This window comes from Pholis gunnellus (assembly GCF_910591455.1).
Source record: "Pholis gunnellus genome assembly, chromosome: 17".
In the NCBI taxonomy this organism is placed as follows: Eukaryota; Metazoa; Chordata; class Actinopteri; order Perciformes; family Pholidae; genus Pholis; species Pholis gunnellus.
In genome coordinates, this window is record NC_136544.1 from 17,322,343 (window position 1) to 17,337,349 (window position 15,007).

At 40.6% G+C, this 15,007-nt stretch overlaps 1 protein-coding gene across 1 annotated transcript; it reads right to left on the reverse strand.

Moving 5' to 3' along the window:
* Nucleotides 1-103: 103 nt before the first annotated feature.
* On the reverse strand, nucleotides 104-10,430 carry mafk (v-maf avian musculoaponeurotic fibrosarcoma oncogene homolog K). The gene is made up of 3 exons (XM_079177709.1): nucleotides 10,308-10,430; nucleotides 4,321-4,399; nucleotides 104-4,236 (listed from the first exon to the last, which is right to left on the reverse strand). The coding sequence occupies exons 2-3, from the start codon at nucleotides 4,363-4,365 to the stop codon at nucleotides 3,793-3,795; spliced, it is 489 nt and encodes a 162-aa protein (XP_079033835.1). The 5' UTR covers nucleotides 4,366-4,399; nucleotides 10,308-10,430; the 3' UTR covers nucleotides 104-3,792.
* Between the last annotated feature and the right edge of the window lie 4,577 nt (nucleotides 10,431-15,007).

The following is a 15,007-nucleotide window of genomic DNA, read 5'->3' on the forward strand; positions in this document are numbered from 1 at the left end:
GCCTTACTACTGTCCTCGTTTGGCCTCAACATGTTTTGAGACTAGAACAAGGAAAACCATTAACATCCGAAACACAAACATAGAAACCGCTAATGTTAAACTAACATTTCATGTTTTTCACCCACAACCCTATTATCCATATAACCTGCTCCAGTTGTGGAGCTTCTTCTGAATTTATAGTAGAAACCTCTTCAATCTCGAGTACTAAAACTGACTTTCTACATGTCTAAAGTTAAATACTGTAGCTTGTTGGACTGGCAAAGCTTGTGTGTGACATCTTATTTAATCAATGTCATGTTTTCAGGACGGATTTTTAAATTAAAAACTCGAATACATAGTCAAGATACACAAGAAACCTAATTTCCTTACATACATTTGCATTGTTATGGTTCATAAATGTGTAAAAATAACCACGGATGTCTTTAAACGGTTCCATTACAGCTCCTTGGTATTGTATAACAAGCTGCAGTTGCTTCAACTGTAGGAAGAAAGACTCATCCATGGTAGGTAATGCTTCTACCTCTTCTCACCCATATACTTTGTCTACATGTATAACGCTCACTAACATTATTTACAGGTCTGCTTTTATTTCAGCAAAAAAGTGGCTTGTAGAAAATGTAATTGAAATAACTGCTTGTGGTAACTAGCCTAAGAGCGACACGTGTTTGAGAGCTTGACCTGTGCTGCGTCACACGGATGAAGGATTAACAACAAAGAACTGAATTCACCTGGAGAGAGGTTTTGTCTTTTTACTATGGCACAGTATGGAAATGTATACTCCTTACAGTTTTTATTTTTAAGATGTGCTGCCTAGTGTGTGCGCGCTTCTGACTCAATTTTGACACACAAAGATCTGGGTGGACAGTTTTTAGCAGCTTTGGAATTATTTTCCGGTAAAGTTTCTTAGAGGTTACAAAAGCGTTACGATCATCATCATTTGAAACGGTCAACTAAATCAATTGGCATTTTGAGAAAAGTGTATTGTCCTTGTGTCCAGAACAACAGACTAGGCTTACATGCAGGTTCCAAAATAATAATAGAATTTCTTTCTTTTTCTGAATAAATGTTGTCATTCATTCTGTAACTAATGGAGCCCATAAGGCCCAACTGAGAATTGAACATTTACTCAATATTGGGTACCAATTTGCTTAAGTAAAACATTTCCAGCTAAATTATCCAGAAATTGTGTAGAATTTGATGCCTTTGGATTAATTTAGCATAGTTTGATTTCAAATCTCAAATGACTACATTTATTTAGTATTGTTTATAACAGATTTACAAGTTATGAAGTAAAATGACATGTTCTTTACTATCTATGAGAATGTGCAGTCAATGTAATTTCTTGTTTTTTAATAGTTAATTCTTAACTTACAGATAATTAGTTGCAGCTTGTACGCAACTCTAGTCACGGTCTGTACTTTGACAACGAGACAGATATCATTAAAGTTACGAAAGTAGTTTTCTCATTGTAAATGTGAACACAACTTACTCAGAAAAAGTTCAGCGTCAACATAGACTGATTAACAATGATTACATAATCACACCACTCCCAGGATAGTCGAAGACATAAATATAGAAAAATCTGTAATATATATATTTATACTGTATATGCATACAAAACTAAGTATCAGAAAAAGAACAGGATGTATCAACGTAGAAACCAAGTGAAAATACAAAAAGTAAGAACACAGCATTGCCCCTGCCTAAAAATCACAGCAGGTTGTACAGCAGCAAAGTTCCCCGAACTGTTCTTTGCAGCTATGGAACAGGGGGAAAACTCATGTCCTCTTGGCCAAGAGAAAATCCTGACATGAACAATCTCTATTGACTTCACTCCAAATTAGGAATGGATCCTCAGTAAGAACGGCTTGATTTCAAGTGAATTTCATATTTAGATACCTCAAAACGTACAACAGGAGGAAGGTATTTACTGCATTTAGTTGTCGTGACATCACCGTTTCTAGAGATGGGTGTCAGGAGTTCTCTTGCAGAAGAGTGTGTCAAAAGCAAGGTTAATGGCTACTGTTTCAGAGTTACCAACACCAGCAGCAGCACTTCTCGTGACCCAGCAGTAGGAATGATTTCTATTTGGACGGAGTTCTCAATGTAAAGTTACAAAGGAGGCAGTGGGAGTTTTATCATTTCGGTAGTCTGTAATATACAGTAAGAAAGTTCAATTGCATTTCACTTGTAAGGACCACTCATTATCACTATATCCAATATGGATTACCTGCCAAAGAGTTGCGAATAAAGGAAAGAGGCAAAACAGAACCCGGTAAGTGCTGTGGTATACGTATCGGAGAGGATACTGTCCTCAGGTACATTAGGCTTGACCTTGCAGTCGGCGATCATACCACGTTTTATCATAGTCATGCAATTAAGCCCAACCAACATCAGAAATACAAGAATGGCTTCTGTCGGCGCTCTCTAACTCTAGGAATCCGCTGCCCTGTGAAATGTTTTCTTTTATACTGCATCCTAACAGTTGCTTTTAAGTGCTTTACAATGATTCCTGAATCCTATCAAATGCTCACTAATCTTTTTCCTACGTCGTACACTTCCCAAATCTGCCTGTTTAATCAAATCGCATTTACAATCTGTGGAAAACAAGTATTCACCTCTTTTGCTTTTCAAAATACTAGAGCAGAAGTTGTGAATTAAAAACGGGCCACAAAGCTACCAACAGAATCACTTACAGCACCAGTCCAACCACCTCCGATGTCTTAAACAACATAGCTAACTGTACACAACACCTTTCAGCCCCTCTGACAAATCCAACAATTTCTAAAACGTTGCATGAATGAGCTCTGACAGCAAATCTAAGGTAAAAAGAAAAATGGTACAAATGGCCATCTTTTATAATATTCCACAAGTCCAGCAAAGGCTTGCGTACACATTTTGGCCGGAACAAAAAACCTAAATTAGGCCGAGAAAGACGACAGAAATATAAACTGTAGCACATCACGAGTAGAGGCCTTTAGTTGAACGTTGGTCAGTCATCAAACTGCATAATGCAGTGCTCTCCATAATGGACCTCAGAGCCATGTGTAGGCAGGTTTCAACTTCAAATCAAACACTACAACAGGTGATTTTACTGCTTGGCATCGTCTAACAGAGAAGAGGAGCTAATCAGTGAAAACATCTGTTGTGTTTGGCTGGCTCTTGAAGGGCAACTGGTTGGAGACCACTGGCAACTGTTGTTGCAAAGTGGTGTCCACCTGACCTCAAAGCTGGAACAATAAATCCTCTTTGTGTTAAACTACATGCAAGTATTCTATGAAAATCTATATGGATCACTTATAGATCCCCTTTTAAGGCAACGGCTTCAAAGGCTCAATTTACATTGAGACCCTTGTACATAGAGAAAATGTAATTTGGCATTGGCTGTACCGTCACATACAGTATGTACTACTAAACTTCTCAAGTGTTTTGCTTAGTAGCAGTCCCAGGCCAACGCTGCCACATTAAGGCATGTCGTATACGTTTTCACACTGGAGTAAAATGCAAATCTGGGCTAACAGTCATGTAGGACGGAGTCACAGAGGCCCAGTACCTTGCTGGGGGGGCCGGGGAGGTGGGAGTTTGCACAGTGCACAGACAATGTAGATTGTGTAAGAGGGACAGAAGGAGAGAGACAGAGTTGTGAATGCAGCATAACGTCACATAAAGCTTGCCACCCCATTCCATCCCTCAGTCTAACTACCGAGCGTCCTCTCAGTACAGGATGAGTAGGTTCAGGCTGGGTCAGAACCAGGAAGGACCAGGCAGGAGAACATGAGCCCAGTCCTGTCACTAGGAGAGAGAGAGAGCTGAGAACGGGGTCGGGCTGGAGTTGTTGTGGTTGGAGGACTTGATGATGGTGATGACGCTGGTGGTGGCCACCTTGCCCGGCGAGAGGGGCCCGCGGGTCACGGACCGGGCAAAACACTGCAGGGCCTCATACTTGGCTCGCAGGGCATCCAGCTCCAACTTCATGCTGGCGTTCTCGCGGGCCAGCTTGTCCACCTCATGCTGCAGATCTATCTTTTGTCTCTCCAGCTCCTCCTTCTGGGTGACACGTTTGATGCGGCAGCTGGCGGCGTATCCCCGGTTCTTCAGGGTTCGTCGCCGCTGCTTCAACTTCGCAACATCATCCTTGGTCAACCCACGCAGGTGCAGGTTGAGCTCCCGAACGGACATGGCCACCAACTCGTCGTCGCTGACCACCGGGGCATTCTCACCCGCCTCCTTCTTTACCTGCAGGACATGAGCAGAGGGTGAAGGACACCACCATGTCTGAATATTAACAACATCCACATTTCTCAAACTTCTCTCACTTACCTTTAAAGCTTTGCTCGTCTTAAAATTAGTCGTCATTCCCTGCATGCAGACAACTGGCCAGAATCTCACAGAAGACACACTGAAAAAATAAAAAATTAAAGTGAAACAACATATAAGGTGATGGAAAAATCACCTAAATACAATTTAGAGACACTGGCATGTTAAGTATTTCCTTTACTTCTTCTACTCCACTACATTTAATAGGGAATTATTGTACTTTTCAATCCACTACATTTATTTGACTATTGATTACAGATTAGGATTTTAGAGACAAAAATATGATCAGTTTTTAAAATATGATGTGCATAATGTAGTTTAAAGGATCTCCCTGTGGGCCAGTTACAACATTACAATTCTGCTCACATCTTTCTATCAGAAATAATAATTAAATAGCATATTATGTAATTTTAGATCACTGACGGGGCATTTTAGTTTTTATATTTTAAAGATTTTTGCTGAGAATACTTCTGTACTTTTACTTGGATTTGAAGTATTTTTAAATTGTAGTATTTGATGATACTCCCACTTGTAACACATGTCGATGCTTTTTCTACTAACGCATATTTCTTTTTTATATTGCAGATACTAACATAAGATTGGCACTCCTCCCCACAAATTCACTTTTAAAGACACCTCAACAACATTCCAGGGTTACGTCATGTGTCAACATTTATGCTTGCATGACAGAGTCACTGACGCCAGCAGAGGGCAGCATGACCACATTAAACACAAGCACTGGAGAGTGCTGGCAAATGTAGTTCACTAGACCAAGCAAGCTCAGAATCAGACAACCTCTCTCTACACAACTTTGCATCAAAGCTCTCTGGGCCGGTGCAGTTTTCAGAAAAGGCTCTCTGTACTCGTTACAGTGAGGCACATGCTTTCCTGACTGCTGCCATGGCCAAAAAAAGCGAGAGCGCTGAGCTGTGATCCTGTGAGAGGCACACATCCCCCCCAAGGCTCCATTTCAGGACCTGCAGACCAGCCTGACTACGAGTGCACTGTTCCATGCTCGACTGCTGCCATGGAAACGCCCTGCAAATGGGCGTGGGAGTGTGAGTCACATGGTCACCAAAAGGGTAAACAAGTCTCATTCATAACCGCACCACAGCCTATTCATAGTACAAATAAGAAGCACTAACTTGTGCTGATAACTGATAAACATCCTGTATCCTCAGTCTGTCCCTTAAATCCAGTTTAGTGTACATTGTTTATTCCCCTAATCGGATGTCTCGGTATCTACCACTCTGCCTCCTCACGGCACATTAAAACAGACCATCGGCACAACATTTACAGTTGTGCTGAACTTTACAGGGCAGTAGATACGCATGTGGAACATTCCTGGAGATAGTGTCACAGAGAAATACTTTCCTTGACAGTCACTGATGTATTTTTGCTGTGAGACAATGTAGTCTGTGGATTTAGGCCCGTGTCTCGCTGGTTGGATCCTCTTACACTGGGCTTTCCTGAGCTGCTCTATGCCCTTATTTAACTCTGGCGGATATATTTAGCCCACAGTGCTGACACAAATTTCTGCCAACTAAACAATTTAAGTGAGCAAGTGATAAGTGATACCTCAGTAAGAGGGCAAACAGTCTCAGCAGGCCTGTTAGCTGCAGCTTTCATGTGAGGACTTACTCAGGGTGTGGCTGCTCTTTTTGGGATGTTTATCACAATTGCACATCCCATGGCTATGTTGCTAATACAGGACTTTGCAACTCTTGATTTACAGTTCCTTATTGCAAGAAATAGTGCAGTCGATACAAAAAACAACGCTGTAGTCTTTAATTTGACCAATGTCAATGATTTATGATACTGTATATTAAATTCAACATTGCTGTCCACAGAATGAGGTTCATCTGCTTGTGACATAAACACTAAAAACAAAAGAAAATAAAACAGATGAGAAATACGTGTACCAGTTAAACCCAGCGCCACATAAATTCATGTTTAGACATTCAGAGAACATCTGCTGCTCTCTCTGGTGTACTTCATTGATTTAGCAAAAATGTAAAAACACATGCAGCAAAGAATTGCATAATTGAGATTTAAGAAGCATTAAATAAAGATGAAGAACTGAAATACGTTCCGCGACAAGTAGTTGGCCCAAACGGCCTAATTTAAGTGGTATTGCGTCAGAGGGGGTCCCTGGGTATATTCCTTGCAAAGATCATGGTGAAAGTGGTTTGGGGCCACCCTCTCTTCATACAAGGGGCCTCCAGCTTATGTTTTTGCAACTTGCAGAGAGACAATGTTTTCCTGATCAAGATGCCAAAGTTTCCTCAGAGGAATAACAGCAATTATATCACACAGCCAAATCCGCTCTTTATGGTTTTGCCCCTCAGACGAGACTTATTTTACAACAAATCATGGCTTCTCACTTTCGTCAAAACACAACTCATATTAGGTTTTTCATAACGGTAAGAAAAGGAGTCTGGGAAAATACCTCAAAGAAAAGCCACAGATGGCGGGCAAAGAACAAAACCACATTCCTGAGTGAACACACATGTGCAAACCCTCACATGCACAACACAGTGTTCACTAAAGAAGGAACATTCTGTCTGTGAATATGTCCCGCGATGCACTCGGCTATATGGGGGTGGAGTTCAGACAACCCCACTTGTAAAACAACGGCTGCAATATTCACAAAATGTCTGGAATTCAAAAGCGTCTCACATCTTTCACTTGCCCAAACAAATCAAAGGCAGCCTGTGTGCACATGCGTGGCAGCCAAGAGTGAGGGTCTATCTTTCATTTTACTTTTTCATACAACAAAGAAATAATGTTCCATTCCTCAAGATGATACTCTGATGGATAATAACCCAAAAAGCACTATATTTCAGCCGCAATGTTAACACAAAATTATGACAAAGTGTTACAAAACAAGCAGATTAGAGCCACGGGGTGACACTCCTTAACCAACTGTCCATTACAAACGCCGTACGTCTTATTTGATGTGGAAAGCAGAATGTTTTCTGGTAAACCTGCTACTTTGTTCTTTGGGTGTACACATTGCTTTGAAGATGAACTGACCCTTTTAAGGCTATTTTTGAGAATGCTGGAGGAAAAAACAGGCAATGACTCATTTTTACATGTGCACAAATCTGCCCCAGCTCTTAATGAGCAAATTCATGAAATAGTGTATGCACGAAGTCTATACTTGAGACAAAGTCAGGTTTATTAAACTATGTATCATCTGTTCACTGTTTATACATGTTTTTAAAGTCAGGCATCTGGTCAACTTCAAGGCTGCACTTCAGTAACAGCAGGTAACTGTGGGGTGCAGCCGCCTCCTAAAATAAACAGCATATCAAAGACTTATGTGTTCATGCTGCAGTGATAAATGCAGAGTTAGCTTGTCTGGACTCTTTGTTTATCTTCTCTTTTTGCTTTAATTTAGGAGTAGGTTAAGCAGAAAGCAGACGTGTTGCTGCCCTTGCCAGCCTGATGCACTCCTCTGAGAAAGCGCTTGCTGTTCTTGCATTTTTCTCAGAGGCGGTGGAGAGATTTGTCTGCAGACCGGTGCGCGCGTCTCTCTGCTCTTTCTCCAGCGCAGCACATTTGGTGGGATATTATGTGAAGGAAATGGAGAGCATAGCTGAGCAGTGAGTCATGCTGTTTACTGGTAAAAGCGACGACCAGCGGCAGGGAATCACACCCTCCCAATCTGACAATTCCCTGGAAAATCCCGTTGTTTCACGGGGAGAAAGGAAAAGTACAGAGAACCTTGGAAATGTCTGGCGTTAACTCCAGAACTTTTGTGCGGAAAGGGAGGAGAACTCACAGAATATCTGATATTGTCCCAACCAGGGACACTGGGATTCAAAGAAATGTCAAGAATGCAAGAAAATACTGTTATTAATTATCCAGGACCGTCCAGATTTTAGTGCTTCTCCTTAAATATAACTAGCTGAGGAACTTGCAAAACAAGATGTGACGGCAAAGCATACATTCTGAATGCTATGAAGTGCTTGTTTGTGTTGCTGACAACATGCAATTTGAGTCACTTGTGAAATCAGGAAGTTGCGAAGGACATTTGACTCAGCCCCAGTGAGAACAGACAAGGCATTCCCAATAACACATCATATCCCACCAAGTAAAACAATATAATAAATGTTGCTCAATAAATAAATGAGTAATCTCAACACGTGCCACACCTCTGCGCATAATGAGGTGAAAGCAACGGGTTGAGACCCGGCCACTGACAGAAAAGCAACAAAAAGGCAGGATGCAAATCACTGTGGGTGGCAGAGTGAGCCGTCTCAGACGCTATATAACTGTCAGGGAGTCACTTTGGACAGATGCACAGCAGGCCTGTTCACACATCCATCTGTTATTGCCTGCATACACTCTGTTTGCCATGTTCAGCTGTGGATAAAATCACTGGCTCCCAAAGTCAATAATCAAGACTTGACATCTTTTTTCCAGTTAGAGGAGCAAAACACATCATGGTGAGCGTGTTCCCTCTGAGTCACAGCGTCGCAAACCGCAGCTATTTCACTTTCACAACACTCGACCACAAAAACGTTGTGCCTTCGCTTTCATCCATCGCTACTGACCAGCAAAAAGAGAAATCCTATATGTCTGATGACAATGACACTATATCCTGTGTTTTCAGGGGGATTTCTCCCGATGTCACTGCCACTGAGTATTATGGTGGTAAAATGAGTCAGCCACAGTTACTTCCCCATCCAAAGAAGACATCATCACTGTGGTGTATGAACCACATGTTAACCTCATGACAGGAGTGCACTCGCTCCCACTGCCTGCCTGAAAGCAGCAGACACTGTGCACCCACCAGAAACAACAGTGAATCACAAAAGCCTCTGAGATAGAAATCTGTGACCATCGAAGTGAAACAAGTTACTCAAAGACAAATATGTTCCATCAATTCATCACAACGGTCACAAGTCCAAGTTATTTTAAATTAAGTCAGCAGTATTATTTCTGAGGTCAAGTTGTGTTATTAACAGGTTTCCTTATGTTTACTTAAAAGGGAGATACGTACTAGATAACAAATACTAGAGTGAGTTGTTTGTGGAAATATGTGCTCCTCCTGCTGTTTGGTGACTGCTTGTTTCTCCTTTTGTAGGTCAGTCAGCCCCGGTGGTCTAACTTCTCATCGTGCCCTTTGTCCCACATGCTTAACATGCTGACCACGTGTTGTTTCCAATGTCAAAGGTAGGCTGGTATTTTGCATCACAGAAGCCTAAATTAAATCCCGAAATGAAATCAGCAAGAGTGGCAGAATTAAAGGGGATGCGAGAATGTTCTCTATGACACAGTTTAAACGGGACAGTCAGGAAGTTTAGTTCACTTCCATTTCCCCCCAAAAAAGCTAATTCGAGTGACATAAAGAAGGCTATAAATAACCAAAACCACGTTTTTTCCCCTTTAAAAAAAAAACCTTGAAACAACTTCTGATACTGGCTCTGTGGCGCTCAGTAATACAGAACTGCGTTTTGTAACAGTAACCGTATTACAATTTAGTAGGCTGTCATTGTAAACATCACACTAACTTGAATCTACTGATTTAGACTTTTTAATTTAATATCATTTTTATAAAATACTTTCCTGAACGCTTTCACTCATTGAGACAATAAATCCACTTAAATTCGTTTTTAACAAAATACCAGGCTGATTCAATTTCCTAAAAATTGGCAAAAATGAAGTAAAAACAAAAGAAGCAGTTATTCAAATACTGTTTTTTAAAATGTTGTGCCCTACTTTTTTCACGCGACTACTCAGAACTTTTTGGGCATTGTGTTATGTTACTCTAACACAACACGTGTCCACGCGACTGAAACATTCTACAAAGTCAACATGCCCGGGACCAACAACGTATCCTACACGAGTGGCGCGTGTGGTCAACATACTCCTATCTGCGTGCGCCAATATGTCACTGTGACAACTTCAGCAATTTAAAAAAGCCATGTCAAAACATCTTCCCAGAAGAAAAAAAAACACGCTCACACACACAAGCTCACCTCTGTGGACGCGGATATTTGTGGACCGTGATGCGTAAAAACTGGCGGAGTAGGTTTCCGACACAGGCGGCGGAGTAACTTGACACAGTCGGTGTGAAGCGTCCAGCAGACGGGCAGCGGTGTATCCTCGTACTGAATTAACTACAAAACAACAACAATGTACCAACATTCCACGCTCTGCTTCCGCAAGCACTCACGTCACCGATTCCTCGTGACCGCCCCCTCCATTCATGAAAATAACTTTCTGCTGACGTCAGTCTGGGAAGGGGGGGGGGGGGGGGGCCCATAAATAGAAGGTAGAGAGCCTGCTGCTGGCGACTGCTTTTGCTTACTTTACAAAACTAATCTGTACAAAGTCTGCTCATGTGGCTAATATTAGCAGAGAATACTGGAGGAAAAACTTTAAGTTTTCAAAAAGAAAGTCTTAAACTCTCTCAGTCTGCCCCCCCCCCCCCCCCCCCCCTATAAGTAGACTCCTCTATGGTACAAGGTATTCCAAAGTGTGCATTGACTGGGAGAAAACAGCGACCTCCTCCCTCTGTCTGACTGGGGAGCAGCAGCAGCAGCATTCCTTTCGTGAGGAAAGTATGTGGCGTAGTAGCTCAGCAGTCACAGGATTTCTCTTCTGCCGGTAACGTCAGAGGTTATTCCGGGTAAATACGTCCTGAATGTAAATATGTTCAGTCAGTAGCCTTTTCAGAGCTGCTGCACTCTCATGTGTTTCATTTATCCGACAGAAAAAGAGCTCAGCTTTGAGGTTGCTTCAGACTATAGAGCCTGTTAAAAACAGATGCCGTGTGTTTACTCTATAAACACTGTGGGCTGCACAGTTCAAACAAGGATAGAAAAAGAGGAGGAAAGTGCACATTCACATGTTTTTCTGCTGACTGCACCAACATGACTGAGAGAAAAATTTCAAAGAATAACATCTTGTGAAATACCCACAAGTGTCTTTCAGGATAAACTGCCTGGTAAATAACTTAACATCATAACTTATATGAATAATAATATTGCCCAGCCGTGGTTTATAAATGTGGAATTTACAGAAACATATTTGACAAACAGTTTAGATCTCAACACATTCATGGGAAAGGTAAACATCTGGAGTGTGTGTGGCAGAAATGATTCAATTATATGGAATCTGGTTAGTTTAGCAGTTAACGGAGCCTTTTTAAGAAGTATAGATTGACACACATGAAGTAGAACTTAGTCTTGTCCTCGAGGTTTAAGACTTTTTCATTTCTCATTTCAGGCCAAAAGTAGCTTCATCATGGAATGATTTTTGTTCCGTGATGGTTTTCTTAATGGTCCTGTGTTCCGCCTCTGGAGACACAAAAGAGCAAACAGAACGACACACAACTCAGATGCATGACGACATTTTGACCTTTAGATAAAATGTGACTAGCAGATGACTCTTAAATAAATGCTAAATGTTGAGTTTGATATGTCTACTGAGACTGCTGAGAAATAAATAACAACATTGGAAAGCTGCTGTACAGAAGCACTGACGGTGGACACAAAAAAACACATTAAATGTTGAGTTTCCTGAGTCACAATACAAATCACACGACCAGTGAAACTGACTACCACCTGACAGATCATCTCTTTTGTGCCAAATACTCCGATCGGTGTGTGTTTGCTGCCGTAGTTTCGCGTCGGTGACTCAGATCGAGCTCTTCCACTGAATCCCATGTGGAATCAATTACTTACTGGAGACGCTGTCGACCTGATTCTTTCATCTGCCTGGAGCTGGTTTCCTGTAAAAAGCTAAACAATGTTTTCAGATGAGGAACCGACTTTGTGTTTTTGTGTCACCTTCTTGTTGACCACAAACAACAACACACCATTTCCTGTGAGCAGCTTTCCTGTCGTGAGTTCTTCTTTGCTTCTGTATTCTCTCCATTAAATAAAACAGCTTTGTAACGCAGCAGGCAGGACTTTGAGATCAGTTACAAGGAGATGTGATTGGATTTCATCAGATTAGAGATGTGATGAGTTCAATTATAGTAGAAGACATGATATGAGATTATATTACATTTAGATTAGAAGTGATGAGATTAATACAGAGATTAATAACATTAAATTCAAAATGATGAAATTAGATTAAAGATGAGAGAGTGAATACATGAGATGAGATAAAATGAGGATAAACTAAATGTGATGAGATGGGATTAAACTGGATTACATGACATTAGGGTACATTTGAGATGAAATCAGACTGTTTACATTTTACAGTACAATAAAGATGAGATAGAATTAAAACGAGATTTGATCATAATTACATTAAATTACATTAAATGTAAGATTACATTTGATGAAATGGGATGAGGTGAGACTGGATTACATTACTTTATATCTCATCTCATTTATATCACAGATGAGATGAGATGAGATTGGATTATATTAAATTAGAGGTGATATTAGATTACATTAAATTAAATAAAGGTTACATTAAAGTAGATTAGAATGACATGAGATTAAATTATATGATGTTGGATTTCATTAGATTAGAGTTGATATTAGATTAGATTACATTGAATTAGAGATTATGTCGAAGTAGATTAGAATGAGATGAGATGGGAGAGAAGAGACATGAAATAGTGCAGAAAGTAAAGAATAGAAACAAATAAACAACATAGAAACAAGACTAACGTTCTGGTTTATTGTCTGTATGTCAGCAGTCGACAGAGAGAAATACAAATTGGTGGATTAAACTCTCTGCGGAGCCTCCACTGATATTCTGGACAGACATCCAGCTGCTCAGTCAACACCGCACCACCCAACCACTGTCCATCTGGCAGCAGCGTACACAGATGACCTGATTTGCACCCATTGTGTCTCACAAAATAAAAACAGCGGACCATGTGCGGCAGACTTGTCAGGTTTCTTATCGTTGGATCAACACGCTGTGGGGTCTGAGTTCTTTCGGGCCGTTTTGTATTACAGGAAGTAACATTGAGTCACTAAACTCGCCTCTTAGTGACTCAGAGTGCTGAAGTCAGAAATGTGATCTGGCACAAAGAGGCCCCGTGTTGTATGGGGATCTTTTTCTCTCTCTTCTAATTACTCTGAATTATCAGTGACTTAAAGGCTGATGTTTAGCATGCAGAATTGTTTGAAGTTTAAAGTTGAAGTAGTGTCATTTTAAATCGCATTGGTTACAGAACATTAGATTATAAATCAGATGTTGTGTGTTCAGGAGAAGCGGACACAAGACGTCTGTCTCTGGCACAGTTTGGACCCAACGTAACTTCAGAAGTAAAAGGGTTGTTTTTGCAGATTTTCAAACTTCCCTCATGACACACGATTTAATTTGGAACATCGACTGGACATTCCACTGACATCACCAAAATGTGTTTCATATGAAAACACTTTACGTAACCGGCTGGCAGGCTGGAGCTGCGTGGAAAGGAACATGGTGAAGTTACTGTAGTAGTGGAGGCAGCAGCTGGATCAGGGCCCTGCTGGACTGTTCAAATCCCAGTTCTGTACGATTCTCTTGAAGCTGAAAACTATTTCATCATCAAAATAAAAGTTTGGGATTGTGAGGAAAGCAGGCAGGAATGGTGCAGCTTGTACACATAGTAGTTAAAAGTGCTCCGTAATGTTTAAGGAATGAACACAGCCCTGCCGCTGACCGTGGCTGGGACTAAATATGGACATTATTATGGGCGGTAAAGCTTTGATGCTCAGACTTTGTTCACCTCGAGGCATTGACATTTAAAAAAAGTGAAAACAGCTGTCGGGATGAAGATTTACATTCTGTAATTTCTCAGGAAATCTTGCATGTGACTCACCATCACACAGCGCTTAAACTTTCTCGATGACTCAAGGCTGAAACAAATTCTTGCTCTTGTTTCTTTTAAGTTTCTTGTTTCTTTTGTGCTAAATTGTGGCTGTTGTGTTGTTGAATGTCATTTGATGTTTTGTGTATTTTTCTTCTCAGGTGTCTGGTCCTTAAATAATTCTTCACAAAATGCTGTGATTTTATCAATGCAGATTATTCAGTTTGGATTTAAGTCTTGTTCTGTTTTAATTGATCTTTATGTATTGACGCACATCGTATGAGTCGATTGTGGTAAGACAGAAACCATGGAAACCATCCACCTTACATTCACTTGACTATTTCAGAGCACTAGAATGGAGAATGCTGCCACCCTGTGTTAAATTAGTGGTATTTAAAGAAAGCTTGAAAATGTCAAGTGGTCAACTTTGCTTTTCTAGACGAGAAAGTGAATCTAGTGTGTTCATTAGAAAAAGAAAGTGAATCTTGTGTATTCATATGTAACACAAGAGAAATACATTTAAAAAAATGTGATATATTTTTCAAAACTTGCCACCATATATAATCTTGTTTCTTTTTTTGTGTTTTTATTTTGTCCAAGAGGAAAACAGCTACTGATTCATCCTTAAGTTTAATTATATGGAGATATGCTATGCTACTAACACTGCGTAATACCTCTGATATGATTATTATCAAAGGGAAGGATAGTAGAGATAAGGTAGACGTCCTATCAAAGTCTTTATATTGATCAGGTAGTGTAAGTGTTCATGCAAAGAATGTAAAAAAAAAGGGATAAAGGGATAATCTTTGTAGGATTTTTTACCAACCTGAATCTGTAGTGATGTGCAGAGATAATGGTGACTATGATGATGATGATTATGAGATATGAGACACCAGCAATTGGGAAAAACTTTCC